The 24,910-nt window shown below is 27.4% G+C and overlaps 1 protein-coding gene across 1 annotated transcript in view; it reads right to left on the bottom strand.

The window, feature by feature from the left end:
- Positions 1–668: 668 nt before the first annotated feature.
- LOC136975412 (lipid droplet-regulating VLDL assembly factor AUP1-like) overlaps positions 669–24,910 on the bottom strand; it is a 28,447-nt gene continuing 4,205 nt past the window's right edge. Inside the window, exons 2-11 of the mRNA XM_067270461.1 lie at positions 21,627–21,764; positions 19,940–20,090; positions 13,787–13,883; positions 10,289–10,398; positions 7,658–7,702; positions 7,487–7,560; positions 5,859–6,034; positions 2,986–3,096; positions 2,778–2,920; positions 669–1,240 (exon numbers count right to left, since the gene is read on the bottom strand). Of these exons, the coding sequence (XP_067126562.1) occupies positions 1,112–1,240; positions 2,778–2,920; positions 2,986–3,096; positions 5,859–6,034; positions 7,487–7,560; positions 7,658–7,702; positions 10,289–10,398; positions 13,787–13,883; positions 19,940–20,090; positions 21,627–21,764 (1,174 nt within the window). The 3' untranslated portion in view covers positions 669–1,111. The remainder of the gene's footprint in view (positions 1,241–2,777; positions 2,921–2,985; positions 3,097–5,858; positions 6,035–7,486; positions 7,561–7,657; positions 7,703–10,288; positions 10,399–13,786; positions 13,884–19,939; positions 20,091–21,626; positions 21,765–24,910) is intronic.

Genomic DNA, 24,910 nt, shown 5'->3' with positions numbered 1-24,910 from the left:
TAACAAAAGCTCAAATTTATGCGAATTAAAACTTTTTATAATTATTTTACTAAAGGCATCGCCGAAATTTTGCACACTACCTAAAAAAACAATTGTGTTTCAAACGAGATGTCTGGAATTACTTTAGGGATTTGGGAACAGAGACATCGAACCCCGAGAATCGGCAACTCGTACTCCCGTGTATATAATCGGTCAGTGACTTTCTTACTTGCTTCTATTTTTTTAACATACATAGTGACCAATTTTCCAACATTGACATTCTGAATATTGGTAATAATATGCATCTTTTGAATTATTTCTGTCAATAGATGAGGATGAGGATGACTTTATTTGCATCAAAACAATCATAAACACTGCTTTCAGCATGTACTAAGTGTTGCAATTTTTTATGAGATTAAAAGAAATGTATTTAGAACCTGAAAAATGGAAATGTTTTCAAAATCAGGATGTTTGTTTGCATTACTAAATGTTCTGGAAATGTACTAGAATCTGGGATAGCTATTATAAGACCAATCGCTAAAGAATTTTTTAGTTTTAATTCTATAAAATATCAGTTTATTCTGAATATTTTAGATAATCAAGAAGAAAAATACCTAATAAATTTTATTACATTGTAAAAATTTGAAAGAATAAAATGATAGCAAATTAATATAAAATTTTTATTACAATTATTTTTAATTTTATAAATTTATTATTATTATTTTCTTAATATTACATCTATGATAAATAGAGCAATTCATTTACAGAGTTATAAAAATTTTAATTTATAAATTTTATTAGCAATACTAATTCCAAGAAGTACAAATATATATATATACACATTTATATATTTTTTTTGTTTTAATTCATGAATGATTACTTCTTTTAAATATAAATATTAATGGAAATTTCAAGATCTGACAATCTGTATGGGAAACTTTTCTATTTTTTCACTAAAAATATATATATATTCATATTGTATATTCAGATGAGTCTAATAATGAAAGCCAAATAGGGAATAAAATAAAATAACAACTTTGATTTGATAAAAATTATTAAAAATCCAATTCTAGACTTTTTTTATTTTTATTTTTAGATGTTTTGTAACTTCAAATTAAATCACATCCTTTATTTAAATAGCAGCATGTTTCTGAAGATACCTTCTCCGTGCATTGCTGATAAGAAGTCTTTTTCTCTCTTGATATGACATCATTCTTTCCTCAGGTGTTTTACCAAATGTTTTAGGTGCAACTGAAGGAAACTGAAATAACATTTTTAATTAATAAACAAAATTAATTTACATTATTTCTTAAATTATTAATTTCAGTTATAACTGTAAATAAGGAGCAACTCAAAAGTCTCTTATATTGACGCAGTTCATTTTATTATTCAGTCTCTTATTTAATTGAATGTACATGTAAATGCATTCCTTCCACTCATTGCAAACACACTGTATGTTAACATTTGTTGTCACTTTGAGATCTGATGGTGTGTGTAAACATGCATCACAAGTACGTTCCTATGTTCCTTCAGTTATCTGTTTAGTGTGGAAACTTTTAATTCATACCTCTATATTAATATATTAGGGTTCTGTCCCTGGTAACTTTTGTGTTACAAAACACAAAACATCAGAGTTAGGTCATCCACATCTGTGTTGCAATTTATTATTTAGTATGTAGTAATAATTCTATAAAGTAAATAATAATAAAAATTTTATAAACCTAATGGTCCTAACCGAACTAATCATAAGAAACATTGAGTTTACATCCCATTATCCACAATTATACATTTGATACATTGACAATGTTTTGTCGGCATAAAATGAAACAGATCATAAGCTATCACAATTTGTACATTTATCAAAAGTATAGGCTTCAATTAATTTCACAATAGAAAGTGGAAAAGATACCAAGATACATTTTCTAGATGTTACAATAAATACATTGCCTACTGGCCTTTACTATGATGTACTGTACAGTATATCACAAATTAGAGCTATGTCCTCATATCATACATGCCAATTCCAACTTCCTATGTATATAAATAATGCTATTGCAGTATTTGTTCATACAGCTTACTTCTCTCCTCTGAAATGTTGTACATTAGGAATTGCAAATTGTTGTTACAGCCTTATGTAATGAAGGATACTTGCATGCAAAGTTTAAATACATCAATATCATTGTGCAACAATCACTTTTCCCTCCCACAAATTTAGCTGAAGAGAAGGAGGATCTCTTTCATAAGCCCAACTATTCCTTATTTTGGATCTGTTTCTTTATGCATTGCAAGGTGGTTTAGAAAATTTGGGCTCAAACTCCCAATAAAATCACAAATGAACTTGCATAGAATCCTATGTAATGACAGGGATGGTGTTTTTTTCACATTAGAAAAACTGGGCATTTATATGGTTCCCTTAATGCTTCAAAATAGTGATATACATTGGGGCCACAACAAGAAAACTACATAACTACATATTTGAGCTCAAGGGTGACATATGTGACAAGAGATATACCATGAAACTTGCTAAAAAAAAGTAATAGAGCATAACTTTATACCAGCTTGGAATGAAACTACCCTCCTAGTGCAATGTATGGACCACAAAATCATTTTTATCTGGGAGGTTTTGTTCATTGAAAAACTGGAACCCTGTAATAAACTTATGCTAGAGCTCATTGATTCTAATGCACATTCCAATTTTGGAGACAAGAAAATTCCAAAAAGATGCACATTAGAATCAAGAAAGCACAATATATTTTTTTATTATTATATTTTAATATTTTTTTAAACTTTACACTTACTTGTGAACTCAAATTATTTTTAGAGGATTGAGAAGCAGTTGATTGTGTTGGCTTTGATTCACCAGTAATTTCAGGTTCAGGAATATAAAGAACATTACCTTCTAAAATTCGATTAATTGTCAAACTGATACTGCCAGTTACAGCTACAAGACACAAGAATAATTATTTTCAGTAAATATTTCTTGAAAATTCTGAATCCATTTCTTACCTAAATCCTGTTCAATAACATTTATAGGCACATATGGCAAAACTTCCTTCACTTGTTGAGACATAATATTAAGATTTGTATTTGGGTAGGTATGAACTGTTCTGGAAGAAACTGAAAAACAATATTGCTACTATATCATCTAATTTAAATATACAATTATTATATTTAATATTTGATTATTGATTAAAATATTTAAAATAATTTCAATTTTAAAAAGAAATTACTGCTTTTAGAAACTATGTAAAATTTTTCATTAATAAAATGAAATTAATGAAAAATTTGATATTCTCTTTTTCAGATTTTTGAAACTAATAAAAATTCTACTCTCTAATATCCCAATTACGGATAAAAGTTAAATATATTTCAAATTAAATGTAGACATAATCCAATGTCTAGACTTGTGTTTGGTCATATGATTTTGATCATGGTTTCTATTGTAGGTATATACACACAAACTACATATTATTAGTTTTTAATTAACATATGTAAAACTAATGTAATTGAAAGTATTTTCAATCAGCTAATTTTAAAAATAAAGTTAAATTATAAAATAATAATTTAATTACTTCATTTTCACTACTTTATACAGAATATAAGAAAATATTTAAAAAATAAATATTTCTTATTTAATAGCAAAGATTATTATTGAAACATTTTAAATCATCATTTTTACATTAAGGAAAGAAATGTCATGTCACATTATCACAATGTCAAAATCATGTCAATCATATCATCAATGTCACAATGTCAAAATCATGACATTTATTTCTTTAATTTAATGTGACCAAAATGAAAACTTGTGCTTTATTGAAAAATGCAATCTCATTAGTAGACAGCATTAACAATATACAAATTTAAAATAAAAATCAAACAATGAACTAATTTCAATTTTAATACTTTTAACTTATAATAAAGAACTAATAAATATATATTTTTATGTAGTTTTCAGATATTTAAATTTCAACATCAACTTGATTTCAATGTTCTGTTCTATTCTGTATTCAATATGAAAGTGCTAAAAAAAAATAGTAAAATTATTCCATTATTCTTTTCATTTTTATTTTGAACTGTTTATTTTGTCGACAGTACTTGCTAAGGAGCTAATTTAATGTAGAGAACGATGATATGTTTTTTAAAAAAGCTGAACAATTCTAGGAATCAAAAATGAAAATGAGCAATTTGTATAATTTCTGACATTAGTTAGTATCTTTGTTCATTTTTTATTGAATAAAAATTTGAAGTTTTTTTTCAGATATTGCACCCAGGCAAGAAAAGTGACACAACTCAAAAAATGGCAGTTTTGAGATTGTCATTGAAAAATATGTATGAAGTGCCCCAACATTTACAACAATTACTATACTATAGAATATAATAGAATTTACTGCCATAAATACTTACCTGAAATTTAAAAGCAGCTTATACTCTAAGTTTTATAGTATTCTTTAAGTAGGTTTTTCTCAAATACTGCATTTTTGAGTTGTGTCACTTTTCTTGCCGAGGTGCAATATGTGAAAGGGGTGGAAAACAATTTATCCAAAATATTTGTCCAACTACTTCACATACAAAATTTCAAAAATTATCTGTTATATAAGAACTGTTTTATATCAATTGCTGATTTTGTAATTTATCTGGCAATAAAATTGATATTAACCTTTCAGCAGTGGGATAGTCAGGCAATGGTGCTATCCCACAGTAGTGGAGAATATACCTGGAAAATTTTTATAGTATTTTTTCATGCATTTTTTTTCTCATTACCGTTTCAGAAAAAGATTTTTTTACTAGACGTAACTGTCTACAAAAAGTCTTTTTTTATTGTTACATAATTCATTTTTTATGTGAATTTTTTTTGCAGTAGTTTTTGGCAATACCCCTTCAAAAAATTTAGCGGATATATATGTCCCTCACCACTGCCACACAATCACCCTCGACTTATATATATGTCCCTCACTGCTAAATGGAAAACAATATTTGAATTGTCAGAAAAGTAATACAAATAATGAATGATTTTGTTTTGTTTTACATATTATCATAACATTAATTTTCAATTACTAAAAATAAAGTTTTGTAAAAAATAAAATCAAATGACTCAGATATTATCTGTTTGCAAAGCTACAATTTTCCCTTAATTGACTATTAGGTATAATATAACATTACTTTCTTGAAATTTTAAAGTTGTTCCAAAATTAAAATATGCTGATCAAATATCAAAATAATAAACTAAATTAAGTTGAAAAACAAGTGTTCTTCTTGGCAAGAAATCATCTCTAAGTGCAGATGACTTTTCTATAGCATTCAATATCTTTGAATGTTACAAGAAATTCATACCATGAATGTAAATTTCTCTATTATTATTTAGTTTTTTGAAACTTTATAATTTGCATTTAAAGAATCTGAAAAATATAATTACATTGTTTTGAATTTCTACTCATGATAAACTATACATTGCAAGTCTATTAATTTTTCATTTCTTTAATACAATTTGTTTTGAAAAAGTTGTAATTTTTATTTAATATATTTAATAAAAATGTCATTTATATTAATCTTTCTGAATAAATTTATTAGAAAACAGCTTACTACAATTTTTAAAATCTATTCATAACTACATGATTTGAAACATATATTAAAATAAAAATATAATATACAATTAGAAAGAATATAATATGTAATAAAAATACAAAAATAAGAAAATAAAAAGTAAAAAACAAAAAATAAAGTAAAAGCATAAAGTAAAAAACAAAAAAATGTACAATTATTTAGGCTACCAACTTAAATTTAATTTACAGTGTAAAATAAAGCACCTTAGTAAATTTTAAAAATTATGTAATATATTAAAATATACAATTTTAAACTATTCAGAAAATATAATTTCATACCATTTGATTGTTGAGGAATTATTTGAGCAGTAAGTAAACGTTTTGCATAATCATTTTTGTCATTAACAGTATATGAAGTGGGAATAACATTTAATTCCTGAGCCATGATAGTTTGAACACTCAAACTAAATTCTTCAGAAAATTGTTCATCTTTTCTGATCATTACTGGAAGATATCTAAAATAAGTATTACCAAACATTATTACATATTTTAAATAATAACATTTTCTTTATTTAAAAAAAATCAATAAAAATATTGTATACAGGCACAATGAAGTGACATTTTTCTCAACACTAGGCTAGTTGAATCTTTTATTTAATTAGGTAAATATAATATAATATATATAATACTAATTAAATAAAAGATTCAACTAGCCTAGTGTTGAGAAAAATGTCACTTCATTGTGCCTGTATACAATAAGCAAATACAACACGGTTTCAACAACATCAATAAAAATATTGTTACATTTAAATAACTGCCATACAAGTAAATATAATTTCTCAGATTATATTTATTTGTATTATACATATAGATTTGTTAACTACTTATGCAAATCATTCGTATGTTACTAATAAATATATCTAAATTAACGTGTTCATATTTGGCCATATAAATTTTGCAACAGATAATTAGAAATCCAAATATATATCAGTTGGATATAAAACAATTACTGCTTTTATTGTTAATTATCAATAGCTTTGTGAATTCTCTGAATCTCTCAAAACACTTATATAAGATACTTAAATACCTACGTAGGTACTGTACATACAATATTTCAGATTTATATTTCTATGAAATGCCTCATTGAATATTATATTTACAAAATTCAGAATATACTCTTCAGAATAATTTATATTTTCTGAAATTTACAATGATACTAGAATATAGCAGAACATAAATATTTGTGATATAACCTTTTAAACATTTTTCCATGTCATGATGAATAATTTTCTATAATTATTTAACATATAATATTAAAATACTGTGTTAAATAAATTGTGCTATTACTGTTATAAAATTAGTTCTCTTTTCTTTAAGCTTAAGAAATTAACATCAAAATAAATTAATAATTAACAAATGCAAGTAACATTTTATCGAAAATTTAAATGTGTAAAATTATTTGATGCATTCATGAATTTCTAAATTTTAAATTATTGAAGGTCATAGTGCACCAGGCTATCTTACAGAGACAAGCATTCAAGGTCATTACTAACTTGCAAACTTTTAAGTCTTTATATCAGGCATAACTGAGAAACATCTCTAATGTCATGACTACCTCTTGCAGCAATCATGCAAAACCTTCATATTGTGATTTTTGATGATGTCAGGTCCCCAAAAATGATGTTACAGCAAAAAATTTGACTTATGTATGTGATCATGTGACAATAAAGAAAAATCGTATATGATCTCATGCTTAAGGCAGTGATTTTTTGAGGACTTGTGATAAGTGAAAGAAATTTTTTCACCAAAATTTTTGCATGATTTAGGTAGATGGCATGTAGCATGGAAACACAAGTAAGTAAGTCAATTTGGTAAGAAGTGTCTGCAAAAAAACTAGTAGGGGTACAGAAAATTATTATTATTATTAAAAGTAAAATCCTTAACCACTGTTCTTATATTACACTTACTTTATATCAAACCAGGTGAAAGGAACAAAAAACATCCAGAATAAATCTGAGTACCAAGAACTACCAATTATGGACTGGAAAAAAAATCATATAATTTAATCAATCATAAAAAAAAATTTCCATTAAATAAATTAAACAATTATATATTAATTAAAATAGTATAAAACTTACCGGAGAAATATTTACACCTGCAGGTCTATATACTTTAAGAATAATCTGAAAGAATAATAAATCGTCAAATATGTGATATTCTAACAAATCACTAATTATATTCATTTGAAAAATTTTACTATTTCTGACTTATCATTTTAAATATGTAACTGAAAATTTATTTATTTATTTCTAATTATTTAAAAATTATGATAATCGTAAATATAAATTATTGACATATTTGGATAATCATATCTTTTCATTATTTTATCATTATATTTTTATTCATGTCTCATTATAATTATATTCTTATATTATGTAACCATATCTATATCTATATAGATCTATTATATATCTATATATATAATCAAAATGGGTTGATAATAATAATAATACCAATAAGCACAGAACCTAAATGGTTAGGAGTTGAAAGTTGAAATTTGGTACACAGTTAGGGTATGTCACGAGAACGTACACTAAGAAGGGATTTTTCGAAATTTCCCCCCTGTGGGGGGGGAGAGACAGGATTAAGGCTTACCGTGAAGAACTCGGCTTCTATTATACTATTTTAGGTGCGGTTTTTTGTGTTTTTGATTGCGTTGTAATAGGGTACATCATGAGAATGTACAAGAAGGAATTTTTTGAAATTCTCCCCCATGGGGGACAGGTTGTTAACACTTCTCCTGCGAGAAAGTGTTAACAATGGAAAACAAGAGAAAGTGATGTGCAAGATTTACGAGTGCTGGACAAAAATAGGAAATAAGAGAAGCATCACAAAAATTTAAAGAAAAGAATCCTGAGGCAAACAAAAGAGCTGTAAACAGTGGGGGATAAAAGAAGTGTATTCCTTAACAATGGAAGTGTTAAGAGAAAGAGGCGTGCAAGATTTACAGGCACAGATGTGGTTTTTTGTGTTTTTGTGGAAAACTGAACATATTTTTAGACCCATCTAAAAATTCTCTAATTAGTCTGGAAACAGGGGGACCTAATTCTTGCATTCTGTGAAAACGGATAAGCTTGGCTATAATGTAACAATCTTAATCTTTGCTATCGTTACTTTTTGCCCCAGCAATGCCGGGCTTATCTGCTAGTATATATATAATCAAGTTGGGTTAATGATGATAATAGTAAGCACAAAGTCCAAACGGTTAGGAGTTGAAAGTTTAAATTTGGTACACAGGGAACATCATGAGAATGTACACTAAGAAGGGATTTTTCAAAATTCCCACCCCACGGGGGCAGAGGGAGAAGGTTAAGGATTTCCCTGAACTCGGATTCTACTGTACTATTTTAGATGCAGTTTTTTGCATTTTTGTAGAAAATCAAACATATGTTTAGAACCTTCTAAAAATTTTCTGATTAGTCTCAGAAGAGGATAAACCGAATTCTTGCACCTGGTGAAAACATGTAAGGCCAGCTATAATCTAATAATCTTAATTTTCACTATCGTTACTTTTTGCCTGAGCAATGCCAGGCTCATCTGTAAGTTTTTAATAAAATTTATTGTTAAATGTAGAAGCACATAGTCTTAAAATTTAATTTGTATCAATGTATTCATTCAGACTATTACATAAGCTAAATTTCATAAATTCAGTATGTAAATTAGTTTATGTATGTAAATAATAGAATCTGTTTCTTGTAAAATATTTATATTATCAGGCATCTAACATTGTCAGAATTAGCACATCAAGACATTTATATTAAAATACATTTATAAAACTTAATTTATTGTAATCAGAATTAGATTATATTTATTTTTATCTTCAAGTACATAGATATCTTTAAAACAAAAGTAAATAAACACCTAAATTTGTAATATTTAAAATTAACTAACACAAATGCCCAAAATTATTTTTAATACACAAGTTTGCCATTTATTTATTGATCTCTTCTATGAATGCATTTCAGTTGATATGCTCATTTACATAGCATTCTCCAGATGAGCATGTCAACCAAAATATATCTGTAGAAGAATTAAGTAAATATGTGGAAATTTACATAGTAAAAATGATTTTGGTCATTTGTTGATATATCCATTAACATGAATATATCAACATGGTTCCAGTAAAGAAATGATTTAAAATTATTCATTTTGCTGATTGTATCAAAGTATCATCATTGTATATAGTTTATAATGCTGCCATTAACTTTTTCTATATCTTTTAAATGTTTCTTATTTCTTATTTGTTTTAAAATTGATTTGTTTTGATATAAAGATTTATTGTTTTAGAGTAAGATATTGTAAGATTACAAAAATCTAACTGATAATAACAGAGAAGTTAGTTTCTGTTAATAATTAAATGAAAACTGCTGACTAATTTAATTAATTTATATTATTATTATCTATGGGTTAGTTTGTTTTAAAATTAAAGGTATTGTAATTTTATGGTGATTATGTAAAGACTGTATACCCCTGATGTAATGGAATAATCCTAATACAATGAAGTTTATTGATGATGATGATGATTTGTTTTGATATGCTACCAGTTTAATCAATTGACAAACAAAATGGCCAAAAGTCTTAAAAGATTTTAACCATCATATATAGCTATGAAAATCTTATATATATTTATATCTTAATAATTACATATAACAGTTTACTAGAATGTAAATATATTCATGTATATATGTATTCTGTTCAAGCTTACTTACAGGTTGTATATATTCATTTGAAGAAATTGGCCAATTTACAAATTTTAAGAGACCTCTTTGCCCATTTGTTGTTGCTCCTTCAGGAAAGATGAGAACAGAATTCTTAGAATCTAAAAAAAGAGTCACAAATTTTTAATTTTTATTAAAAATTAGAAAACAAAATTTATTCATTTGAAAGTTTAGTATAAATCATGGACATCCACAGAAAATTTTCCAGAAGGACAAAACTTGGAGACAAAGAATTACATCAATAAATTTTTATTTAGTTACTTTTTTGGGTTTTTTTCATAAAGATTATGGCAGGCCTGACCAACTTACATTGGGGTGGGAATTGACATTCATGAGTTAAAAGCACCAATGATTTACTTCACATCTCTGTTCTTCTATAATAGCTTAATTAGCTACCCTAATAAAATTTTGCTGCAAAACATACTTATACTTTAGTGAATGGTTGTCTCTTCAATCTGAAAAAGAATTCCTTCAGCAGACTATCTCACAGCTATTCAGGTTAAAAACTCCTTTATTGTTTTTTTCACAAATGCACTACTAGGACTACTAAGACTAATTGAAAATATCTTTAAGGGCATAAATCGTAATACGATTGTTTCCTTGTGTTACTTAACATTACCTACCCTTGTTATTTTTTGTCAATTCAATGTTTGTAATTTTACTTTCTGTAGCACAGAAGAGGGACTAGAGCATTAAACTAGCCTGAAATGCATTTGTGAAAAAACAATAAAGGAGTTTTTAACCTGAATAGCTGTAAGATAGTCTACTGAAGGACTTCTTTTTCAGATTGAAGAGACAACCATTCACTGAACGAATAATGCAGCTACCATTAGAAAATTCATACTTATACTTATTTATTGCATAGTAATTAGCATTCCACAGATAAAAAGACATGGTGCATTTCACATCAAGATTTTTATTTAAAACAATATACCCTGTCTCTCAGAGTTAAAATCAACACTTTATTCATACTTTGCAAGTACTTTCAATAGTTTATGACTATTCTCTTCAGGCTGATTTGTTTTATATTCAAATAGAACAACAGTTTTTATATTTAAATGAGATTGGAACATAATGGGCAAATTTTTAAAAACAGGTTCAGCTGCATGCTCATGGAAGGTAATAAAGTTATAATAAAGATTAAAAATTGTTAAAAAATAAACATAATAAATATTTTGTTAATGACTAATACAAAATGAAATATATTAAAATGCTTTTTTATATCAATCTGTAGTTCTACAATTTTAGCCACTTAAATAACATTCTCCATAGATTGAGAACTTTGAGGATAGTGCTGTTAACACGAAAGGAGATATAAAACATGTCCCATAGGAATAATGTTCTCCTATCCTGACACTTTAAGGATTACTGTGTGGGGCCAGAGGAATTCAAAATTATGGTCCAGGACCCTTCTGGCCAGTTCCATAGTGTACCTATTATTACCTATTATTTTGTATGTCTTCTTGATGTTCTTGGAGACATGTTTTGAGCAATCTTGTGGTAGCTCCAATATATTTGATTGTTGTCCTAGAAAGACAACGTTTTAAAGGTTTGGCATATATTGTCTGATTTTTTCAACAAGTCAAATTTGCCTCTGTCATTGCTTAATAGCCTATATAAGGTAGGCTGGGTAGCTAATGGGATGATAAATTCAAATTTTCTGAATGTGTATACAATAGCCAATGAATTCCAGATTATCTCCTTTTAGTAAATGCACTAAACTTAAATTAAATATCAATTTATTTTTTTATCATAACAAAAATAATTTTATTTCTTTTATCACCCAAATCATAAATTTTGTTCCTCTTTGGCTTGTTCATTTTGCACTTAACTAAAAGTGCTTAACAAAATAATTATTAAAACAACATAACCTAGCAATGACCTTTGACACAAAGAACACTTCTTTGTACCCACCCATGAATATCTTATAAACCATTACCAACTCAGCAAATAGTTAAAAGATTTCTCCATAACATATGTGGATTTAATATTCCTACCAAAATTACACCATGTTTTTGCATTTTAATAGAGCCATACTTTCTGTGATCAACCAAAAATGATACACTGATCAACTAGTTGATCACAATTGACTTGTCGGCCATCTCTGGATTACAGAATACAGTATTGCATCAAAATGTCCCATGATCAAGGGTGTAAGGCAGTGGTTCCCAACCTTTTCTAGGATGTGGAACACTTTTGTGAGCAATTTTCTTTAGAAGAACACTTACTTAAGTTAATATGAAATACATAAGCTTGTCATCAGTTATTTTATTAGAATTGAGCAGTTATACTTCAAAATCTCTACTCATATTATTAATGCCAATTCTAAGACAGGAAAAAATATACCTAAGTAACTTTAATGGGAAACTTGTGTCTGATGTTTTTTACATATTTCATTCAGTTTTTATCATTGCCTTATTTGAAACAGTAGTACACTCCGTAAGTACAAGTTGTACATATATATTTAAGTTTATGAAAATTTTATGATTTTAATTTTTTGATATTTGGCGGCTCGAATACGATTGTACACCTCCGATTTGCGACTAAATCTGCGGAACACTTGGGAGATGCTTACGGAACACCAGTGTTCCGCGGAACACTGGTTGGGAACCACTGGTGTAAGGTTAGATATCTCACTTTCATGATTGTAATTTGTGGAATATTTTACACGATCCAAGGATGGGACAAGTGCTCCATTTCACCCTCTTCAGATGCACATGGCATTAATAATGCTTTTTAAAAGTATATTAAAACTAAGAATAGGTTAGTTCGTTAAAATATATAAACTGAGAAGGAAGATTTTATTTTGAAACTTTGAAAATATCTATTTATAATATTGAAAAAGATATGTAATGTTGCAGATAAATTTTGCCTATAACTGTTACATCTTTAACTCACATTAATTTCTCAAAGGTTTTAAAATAAAAACTTTTTTAAGTCTAAAATGCAACTAATAAATGCAAAATATAATCATTACTAATAAAAAGAATTATCAATAGCAATAATTTAAAAAAATTATTCATTAAAAACAATTTAAGAAATTAATATACACAAAAAAGAAATCAATATTCAAAACATTATCATGTCATTGTCAATATATATATATAAAGATGCCACATATTTAATATTGAAAGTATTGAATTATTTCCATATCATCCACAAAAAATATCTACTATATTTTATTCTGAATAGGATATCCTATTATTGATCATGCTAAACCTATGATAAATATGAAAAATATCCCCTCTTAATGTGTGCAGAGTAAAAAGAAAACAAAGAACAAGAAAGAGTAAATAATTATAAAAATTTTGTATGATTATTATATTTCACTCTATATACTTGTATATAAATTTTTAGTGTTATTTTCACAATATATTTTTATTTATTGATAATTATATTTTTAAATCAGTGTTAAAAATAACTATTTTATGATTTATCCTAGATTAAGATGATATTACTATTTTATCTATTAAATAAATTCATTCTTACCCTTACGATGACTGCTATCAAGATATTCACCTGATCTTTCATGTTTTTTGAAACCTAATACATATTGCAAAAATTGTGGCAATTCCCAAGTTACTGACTGCAATATGAGCAAAATATATATTTAAACATCAATTCAAAATAAATTTTTAAATAATTTTATATCATCATTATATCAATTATCTAATAGTGTATAACATTTCATTTAATATGTTATTCATAAAGTAAATAAATAAATTTTTAATAATTAAAATGAAGTCAATCACAATCATCCACTATAACTTTGAATTAAAACTGTTAATGTAAATCTATGCAGAATTTCCAATAAAACTTTTAATTGAAACTCTGTGTATTTTTATATGATGTAATGTCTTCTCACATAATTTAACTGTATATTTAGATATCAAAATTTTAAGTTTTCCTTTAATTTTTAATTATTCTAATTTATTAAAATTCTCTTAATTTGCATTTTAATTAAAATATAAAAATTGTTCTTGAAAGACTTACAAAAGAATTCAAATAATAAAAAGACAAAAATGTTTAAAATTATGAAGTTTCAAGTAACAGCAAATTCCAAATAACACACATTGCTCAGAAATATTAATTTTTGAATATAATTTGTCTTTTTAAGTTTTAATTATGATAACTGATTTCCCTAAAAATATTAATTACTTATCTTCTGATCAGATAAAAAACAAATTTATATCCAAATAACATTACATTCCTGAGGAGTTTATGTCATTTGAAATGTGCCACCACTTGAATCTAAATTTCTTCTTTGTTCTTTTTTTTCTTTATTATTTTTGTTTTTGATGTGAAAATGAAATTGGTATGTTCTAAAAATATCAATCTCTTATTAAAATTTCTGACTTCTTTTTAAGAAATATTTATATGCAACAAAAATACAGTATATCTGAAATTTTCTATAATGTTTCAATAGATAACTATAAAAAAGTTTACCTAATTTGTAGGAAAAAAAATCAATTTTATAAACTGTATTAATTATATTGTGAATATATAATAAATTTTTTATAACCTGAATTATTATTTACTCTTAAAATTTTTTAAAGCATAGCTTACTTCAGGATTCCACACAAGTAAGAAAGATTAGTGAAAGAATCATCTAAAAATTAAAATATCATTAATATCTAAAAATATCATTTTTATTGAATAATTTATTTTCTCTGTTTAATATTATTGAGTATGTATACATTTGCATTAAATTAATATTAAAATACTATACGTTTAGGTACCCACAAGTTATTAAATCTAATAGTTCAATAAATGACATCTGAATCCAGAGTGCTAATGAATACGAATAATTTGTATCCCGTATAAGTTTGTTTAGGAAAACGCCTTACGACGCAGTAGCACTTCTGGCAATCACAAACTATCAATGAGATGAAACCAACTTCAATTTTTCCGCCTAAACTGACCTTATATATACGCTACGGTGGCTGGCGGTTGACCAATCAGCGTCTCTGCTCATCTGTAGCTCTATGTTGGGTTGGTGTATCATTTCAACTATGGAAAGTTTGATGGATGAACTTTGTGAGTTAGACAAGACAATGATTGGGAGCGAAGAGCAAATATAAAAAGAAGCATCATCGCATCCATTCGACCATATTCCAAAATTCTTAATGAAAGAAAACAAAACTCTAAACAATTAAAGATGGATACTTGTACTTTTTTCCAAAAAAATGTAAGAGATTCAAAACTTTGAAATATCATTTGTTTTTCTTAAGATTTTTTAATAAAAACATTTCACTTTATTTTATCATAAAATACATTTTTAAAAATTAACTTTATAATATATGTATTTTGTATTATATTGTATTAATAAACAAAATTATTTGCTTGTTTTTCATTTATGTAGAACCTAACCCTATACTTCACTGTAAATATGGGTTCATTTTATGCCAATTTGATTTGCTCCGGCTTTTGTAGGAATGAAACTGCGGCATAAACTGAGGGCTATCTGTATGTATGTGTACATTTGCATTAAATTAATATTAAAATACTATACGTTTAGGTACCCACAAGTTATTAAACCTAATAGTTCAATGTTTGTCTTAGTTGCTTGTTTTTCATTTATGTAGAACCTAACCCTATACTTCACTGTAAATATGGGTTCATTTTACACCAATTCGATTTGCTCCAGCTTTTGTAGGAACGGAACTGCGGCATAAACTGATCTCTAAAAATTTATTTTCTTCTCTAGTAAACACTTTTTAATCATTGCTGCTTGCTCCAATTTAGCTTCAATTCCTGGCTCTGAAGCATATATGGATAGCACTATTGTTTGCTTTTCTTTTTCAATATCATATTTGTGTTCTTTAATCCTGCTTCTATGAGATCTATTTGTGACTCCAACGTAAATTAAATCCTTGTCAAATCTTTCATCTTTTACTGGTATGCTGCAAACTCCAGGAGCTCTGGTGCTATCTACAATATCCTTATCATTTTGCAGCATTTGATATATAGTACTGCCTCTTTTGTATACCAGGTCCTTTCCTCCATTGCATGTAATTTCTTTGTATATTGGTTTCAGCTTCTTGTCATATTTCACCATGTTTTTCGACTCAGCTGGGATATGTTTTCTGCATTGGGGTGGTATCTTGTTGTATAATTTTGTGCTAATCATTCTATAAGTTTTATCAAGTATCCATGTGCAATTGCTATTCTCTTTATCTGCTTAAGTTCTACAATTGTATCCTTCATACTGGTGCAATGAGTAAATGCCTCTTAACTAACAACCTACAGACAGATACTTTATATCTAAGTGGATCATTCAAGTGAGCTGGAATGAATAAAGGAATGTATTCTAGTTTATAATACACATTGGTATGTATATACCCCTTTCTTTAAATTCGATTTTAATATCTAAAAAATGGACAGGTGTATTGCTATGTTGTTCCAATTTCAGGGTAAGCCCAAATGGATTCATCATTTTTAAGATATTACTGGAATAAAACTAAGGTTATTGAGGATTTATACTTTTCCAGTTTTGATTTTTCTCTTTAAGTAGAAGATAAATCTTGAAAATTTAGCATATTGTATATTTAAAATTACTATTATATTAATTTTCAACTGAACAAAATCTTCAATACATCTACAAAATATTAGACTTTTATACACATTTTGCAATATCATTTGATTTCAAAAAATGGGGATATTAATTTATATTATAGAGATATAATCATTACCAAGCCTAATTGACATATCAAAATATTTCCAATATATTGTTATCAGTTTGTAAAACAATCTGATACCAATCTCTAATCCCTCTCATTTCTTTACAGTAATAATAATAAAAAAAGAGAGAGTGAGATCAGAGCATTGGTTTGTAAAACAAACTGACTCTGAAAATGAGAACATTCTGATGTACCAACATACTATTGGATTGGTAATTGTCTCCATTATACTATTTACTTAATATGTTGCAACATAATAGCAAATAATAATCAACAAATAGCATATTCATGTAGAATGCAAATGAAAAAAATTAATAAATAAATTTTGGTAAAACCTAAACTGTATACCTAATTACATACAATAAGAAATAATAAATATATTGATTCATATTTACAAAATCATCACATAATATTTATAAACTATATAAATAGATAGAAAAATAGTTATCAGAAATCATTGGACAAATTCAATATCAGAGAAATATAATAAATTTAATTTAGTCTAAACAGAATTTTTTAATTTTATCATTATATTTTTCAAGAAATATGATAAACAAACCGAAATATTTCTCATTTTACTGATAAAATTTTAAAACTGAAATTCAATACAATATATTTAAAATTCTCCTCTGTTGAGCAATCTACTTCAGTCATATGATGATACATAATCTTTACAATCCAGATAATATGCTAAATACTGATAAAATAAAAATATACATAACAATTTTTCTCACTTTAAAACTAATAAATGGAAACTGAAGTTAGCATCAAAAAAATTGTTGGTATTAAATGTCAGAAGAACTTGAACTGTAATATTTTTATTGTTTTTTTATTACCATTATATTCTTAATGCATTTTCTTTAAATAAAAGTAAAGCCCAATGCTATTGTCAGTTCCTATAAAGTTATTTCTCAACAATATTGATGTTTACAACAAAACATTAAAAACAACAAAAAACAAAAGGAGTAGATTTAAACAAAAAAATGACAGACTCCAGCTGAATTTTGTGACTTTTCATTCCTATTTTTAATTATAATCTGATCTAGTAGTAGCATGCTATATCTTTCTTTTCTTATTTCACTTCAAACCTGAAGAATATACTACTAAAATACTATAGTCTTCAAAGTAATAAGATAAAATTTTAGTTTAATGAAGGTAAAACAATCATCAATTTTGTATGAACTAACACTGGCATATCATATCAGTTTAATTCATTTTCTTTTCTTTTTCCTCATTAAGGTATACCTAACATGGAATACGATTTGCTTAAAACATTAATAATGGTTGAGTAATGAAGAAACAGTATTGCAAAAAGAAAAAAAAAAACAGTACTGTTCATTAAGGAAAATATTTTGGAACATATGATTTAACACTAGAAAAAATATGCTGAATATGGAGATACTCATTTCAAAAGATATTGAATGCAACATGAATTTAAGTAAATTTCACATAAATTTCAGTTTTGTATCTTTTATAATATACAAAATAAAAATACAAAGCATTTTTTAATGTTCATCATCATGAAATAAGAAATTATTATTAAATACAGGGTGTCCGAGAAAGTATTTTTATTATTAATGTTTAGAATGATAAAGATCTAACAGGTGAAATGAAATGCAGTTTGCTGCAAAAGAATGAAGACATCTGAGAATTTTTTCTGATATCAATTGTCTGAGGTAGATGGATTGATTGGTCATGGAGGATCTATATCTTGGCCTCTGCGATCGCCCAACATAACTCCACTGGATTTCTTTATTTTGGGTTATGTTAAAGACAGGATTTATCAAACACCTGTTTCTGATATATCCATTTTAAAGGAAAGGATACAATTCATGTACAGTATGCGAGCTCTGTTAGTACAGTAGCATGAACAATGACAAGTCTGCTTGATTTCCCTCCAAGTGTTTTTTAACATTTGTGGTGTAACAGTGAGGATTGATAATTGTATCCTTTCCTTTAAAATGGATATATCAGAAACAGGTGTTTGATAAACCCTGTCTTTAACATAACCCAAAAAAAAGAAATCCAGTGGAGTTATGTTGGGTGATCACAGAGACCAAGATATGGGTCCTCCATGACCAATCAATCCATCTACCTCAGACAATTGATACCAGAAAAAATTCTCAGATGTCTTCATTCTTTTGCAGCAAACTGCATTTCATTTCACCTATTAGTATTTTTATTATTAATGTTAAAGATTATTATTAATGATAAAGATCTTTCTCAGACATCCTGTATTCAAATGAGTACATAAAACAGAAAATGGAGCAATTTTTTAAGTAATCTTCAATCTCTTATAATAATAATTTGTGTAAAATATATCACACTTCTTTAAACATAATATGAAATTATGAACTGTATGAAATTTTGTCTAAAATCTAAATTAATGATAATGTTATTTTTGTACATACAGTGGACCTTCATTATAGTGCTGCTCACTATACCGCCCATTCAGTTATAGTGTGGGCGATTTTTGCAACGAGATAAGCTCAAACACGTTTATACAGGTCCATGCGGCATTAGTGAGTAGCGCATTTTATAGTTATTGTGTATTGAGTAACTGTGTATGTATTGAGTTCCTGCATGTATTTTGAATAGTGTTTAATTATTGTATGCATGACGAGTAAAAGAAAAGCTTACAGTCTGAAAGAAAACTTTACATTATTGCTAAAGTAAAGAGATGAACAGTGTTACATCGCGCTGCTCAGTATAACGTGGTTCACCTTATAACGTGAGTGTTGTTTCCCGCCCGACATGTGCGTTATATCAGGGGTCCACTGTACATAAACATCTAAAAGCCTGATGTTTAATAATAATCCAAATGATTGCCGTATTTTAAAACTTGCCCAATTAAAAAATAAAGTAATCATTTGGCTTAATGTTATTTTGACAAATTTATATAATTTAATGCTTTCTTTAAAATTAAAGATTCAATTAATTTTAATAAGTATATTTATCTTACCAGTACACATGGTGATATCAAATCAATAGCAATATGATCAAAAACTGTTACATGATTTGAAATTAAGATTGTAGCTTTTGGATCTCTAAAATGAACTCCTTCTTCTTTAATTATAATCCCCAAAATTGTATACAATATTCTTAAAGTAATGCTGAAAAGTTTTAATTGAAAACACTTATTTTTTTAAACAAATATCAAGTAAACAATTTAAATTATTAATACAGCAAATTTATAATCAACAATACAATTTCTACTTTACAGTACTGTACATAACAAATCAACTGTATTTTCCGACATTTAAGATGACCCCCAACTTTTACAGTTAAAATATAGTTTGGGATATACTCGCCCTACAAGACAACCCCCGACTTTTGAGAAGATTTTCCTGGGTTAAAAAGTCGTCTTATATGCCGGAAAATACGGTAAATATGAAATACAAACTTGATTACAATTTCTATATTAAAAATACAAAAAACTATAAACAAATGTTACTTTCATAAGTTATTAAAGAATATTTCAATTTATATTGAAAAATGAATCTAATTGAATTTAACAGTTACCTTAAGGCTTAACTTATTAAAGAATTATTCATCATTCTTTTAGAAAAATACAGCAAAATATTAACTTAAAATCATCATGTTAAATATCAATAGATCATTATAACATATAACTAAACATGACTGTTATTTAAAAAAAAAAATAGAAATTTTAAAATTTTATTACATTTATAAAATGTTTAAAAAAAACTGAAAAGGCTTAAAAAGCACATATAACATTCAAATAATGGTATGAATAAATATAGGCAGATGGATGGCTGAGATGGTAAAGGTGTCAGCTTGCTGCTCTGAGAGACCTGAGATCAAGTCTGGGGAAGAACTCTAAGAATTTTTCATAGGTGGCCTGTTCTGAATGTTTGACCTCATTCCTCACCAACCTCCTCAATTTTCTTTTAATCATACTCATCATACTCATCCATAATCATACTCATTTTCTTTTAGGAACTTGGAATGGGTCATACCCATCATGGACAACCAAAGCTGTCATGATGATATGATTAAAAGAAAAGATACTCTTAGTAACCACAGGAAAAAACCTTAAAAAAAAGAAATTTAGGCCAGATGGCCAAGCAGTTAAAGTAGCAGCCTACTGCTCAGGGGACTTGGGATCAAATCCAAATGGGTTGAAAAATCCCCAGGAATTTTTCAGGGGGTGGTCCATCTGGATATGTCAGGCCACATCCCCACCATCCGGACACTCCATTCTGGGCCTGGCTGAACCCATAATGGGTCTGCTAAAAAGAAGCACTCTTAGTGCCCATAGGGTAAAAAGAATTTAAAAAAAAAATTTAAATAATAGATTTATACAATTTAGAGCATAATACAGAAAATATTGTTCTATTATATAACTCAACTTGTTGAACATGTTTGAATGTAGTTAGCTAAGTTGGCTGAAAACATTCTGAACAAATTCTTATTTTTGGCATTCTAAAACATTTTAAAAACTAATATTCATTTTATTAAATTATTCAATAATCAAAATATAATTGCTGCAATTTTTGGCTGACTGTGCTTTTTTCTTTTTTTTTTTATCAATTCATAAACTGAAAAAATTTACAATATGATAAAATACTGGTATACTTATTCTAGAGAAAATTAATATATTAAATTAATATAAATACAATATTTACCATCGAACAGTAGATAGCCGTGGAAGTATATTTGCAATAATAAACAACAGTAAACTGATGATGATGCGTACAATAACTAAACATAATCCAAAAGGAAAGTAGAAAACAAGACTGAATTCATCCCACCCAGTTTCAAATCTAAAAATTAAAATTAATTCATATATATTATTATTATTATTATTATAATCAAAACATTTTATTTTTAAAACAAGAAATATTGATTTTTTATTATTAGTGAGATTGAGGCCGAAGTTTTAATAAATGCAAAAACATGTACGTCAGATGTTCAAGCACTGCTTTCCTGTAAGCCTAGAAGTTTGACAATGGTGTTTGGAAAGTCAGTGGAATCTTGCTCGACATTCCAAATGCCATTATCAAACTTCTAGGCTTACAGGAAAGCAGTGCTGAACATCCGATGTACACATTTTCATGTTTAAAACTTCGGCCTCAACCTCACTATTATTTAGTAACTATTTCTTAAACACAAATAAAATTTAAAACAGGCAGTTATATAGACAATTAGAAGCTATTATAAATGCTTTAATTTAATGTATATGTTACCATGAAAGTCTATAATCTGTTATTCTATAGAATATCTAGTTATTTCACAGAATACTTAAACAGGCCCATTAAAGTGTGATAATGTTCTAACACTCTATACTTTAACTAGGTATTATATAGAATAACAATCACTGCTTCATTAAAGTATGGAATAAAAATTGTTTTTGTTTAAGAAGTTCAGGGAATGATATCAATGATGATGATAATGACTTGGAGCCATCCCAATTACTGTTGTGGTCCATTCAAGTTATCACTTCAACCAAACAATCACCTTAAACAATCGAACTATAAATTTGCCATTATTAATGATTAGATACTAAGTAATTTGGTACCAGAGGTAGAGGTTAAGCGTCATCTACTTATCGGGCTTTGGTATGTTTAGTAAAATTATCAGTTGTTTACCATCTTTCTTTCTAGTTTTGCTCAGCGCTCAGACAATTGTAAAATTTTTCTACTTACATTTTTTACATCATCTTTTGTATAATTTTCTTTTTTTTGTGAAATAGATAAGAAAGAGGTTATGAAAGTCAAATCACTTCTAAGTGAGCATAATGTAAAAGATAATAGTTCCTTTCTGGTTGTTGTTCTTGTCAGTATTCTTGTTAAATAATAAGTTAACTTTAAGTTAGTATTAGTTTTAAGTTAGTAATAAGTTAGATGTAAGATAGCTATAAGTTAATTTTAAGTTACTAGTATATTCACTGTTTCTCCTAATTGTTTCAATTAGATTATTCTGCTTCTTACAGGGCTTACTAGCTTAGTTTCTGTATTATTTTAGTGTTAGTTTGAAGCCTTTAGTTTTAAGCATTATACTTTACTCTGTCTAGCTTTTATGGAGCTGCACTACTTATTGGTGTATGCTACAATTCTTTTAGACCCATGGCTTTGCAGCCTGCCAACATTAATCATAGAGGGAGTGGTAACTTTGCATACACCACTCAGAGGAATCCTTCCTTTCTCTTTTTATCTCCTCATCCTCCTTCTCTTCCCCTCTTTCCCCTGGCTGAACACTTTGTATACCGTTATTGTTTTTCATTAAAATAATAAAAAAAAACACAACATAGTACTACTAGTGTATATTCATATTGAAAAATAATCTGTCACATAATATATCAGGTTATATTAAGGATAGTTGGAATGTCTGACACATTGCCACATTTCCTGAAATTGGACTATTGCCACAATCCAACCAATGTATTAGATAACTCAACAGTTTGTATGACAATGTAAATGAACCTTTATTACTGCAAACACAATAACAATAATAACAAGCAATGGAATAATTTCCTGTGGAATAATACTATAATTAAAAGCAATCTTTAGAACTTTGTAGGACCTCCTCTTATTTGCAATGATACAGTCAGGCATAGAAGCAAGCATACAAGCACTTTTTGTTATCCTGTAACAGATTTGCTCACAGATGTTGCAACTGCATTCTAGATCCCTTACACTCATAGATGACAAAAGCTGACATCCCATCTGGTTCAATAAATACTCAATGAACTACAAATCTGGAGACTGCACAGGCCAAGGAAGTGTAACAATATAGTAGATATTCTCTTCTCTACCTGCACTTAAATCAAATAACATAAAACAACAAAAACCCTTTAAGACAGAAATTTAATAAAAAAAAACTGTAACATTTTCGGTCTACTTTATTGACCTTCCTCAGAAAAAATCGAATATTACTATTTATAATGAATGAAACCTATTCCATTGAACTTATTCAATAGAATGTTTTTTTATAAAAAAGTGTTTTGTATCATTAAGTATTAGAATATGAAGTATGTAACATACAATGGTCAAGTTTATAAGATAGAACAGTAATTAATTATAGTAATTATAATAATTATTTTATAATTATATTATATATTGGGTTGTTCAGAAAGTAATTTCGTTTTTTTACCACCAGAGGAATTAGTTGTATTTTTACCCACCAATTTCATTTTAAACCATATTGTCATTATATATTATGACAGCTGACATTTCAAGGCTTATTTGTAAAAAGTTTGTTTGATTCTGTGCAATTTTTTTTTTTTTGTGTCCCATCAAATACGGAAAATCGAAAGCAGCATTTTCGGCATATTTTGCTTTTTAATTATAAAAAAATAAAAATGCTGTTCAAGCAAGAAAAAAATTGTGACACGTATGGAGAAGATGTGTTGACAGAACGACAGTGCCAAAACTGGTTCACAAAATTTTGCTCTGGTAATTTTGATTTTGAAGATGCACCATGTTCTGGAAGTCCAGTTGAAGCCAATGAAGACAAAATAAAATAAACTGCTGAATAACAACACAACAAATCACTAAGAGATTAAATTTGTCAAACTGAACTGTTTATGATCACTTGAAATGACTTGGTTTCATTTCAAAGCTCAATATATGGGTTCCACATGTTCTTAAAGAAAGAGATGTTCTCTTTGATGAGATTTTAAGGAAATTTTTTTTTTCCAGCTTCTACCAGACAATTCCACAATTGATTCAAAAGTGTAGTGCCATCAAATGAACAAATTGAGTGATACCATCAAATAGAAAAGTCCAGAATTGATCAACAGAAAAGGTGTAGTGTTTCACCACGATAATGCCAGATCTCACACAAGTTTGGTAACTGGTCAGATACAGTTACAGCTTGGATGGGATGTGCTACCACACCCATCATATTCATCAGATCTGGCACTCTCAGATTATTACTTGTTCTGGTCTTTACAAAATTTTTTAAACAG

This window comes from Centruroides vittatus, unplaced genomic scaffold (genome assembly GCF_030686945.1).
Source record: "Centruroides vittatus isolate TY-2023 unplaced genomic scaffold, ASM3068694v2 contig_371, whole genome shotgun sequence".
NCBI classification, from domain to species: domain Eukaryota; kingdom Metazoa; phylum Arthropoda; class Arachnida; order Scorpiones; family Buthidae; genus Centruroides; species Centruroides vittatus.
This window is presented reverse-complemented; position numbering and strand designations above follow the sequence as displayed.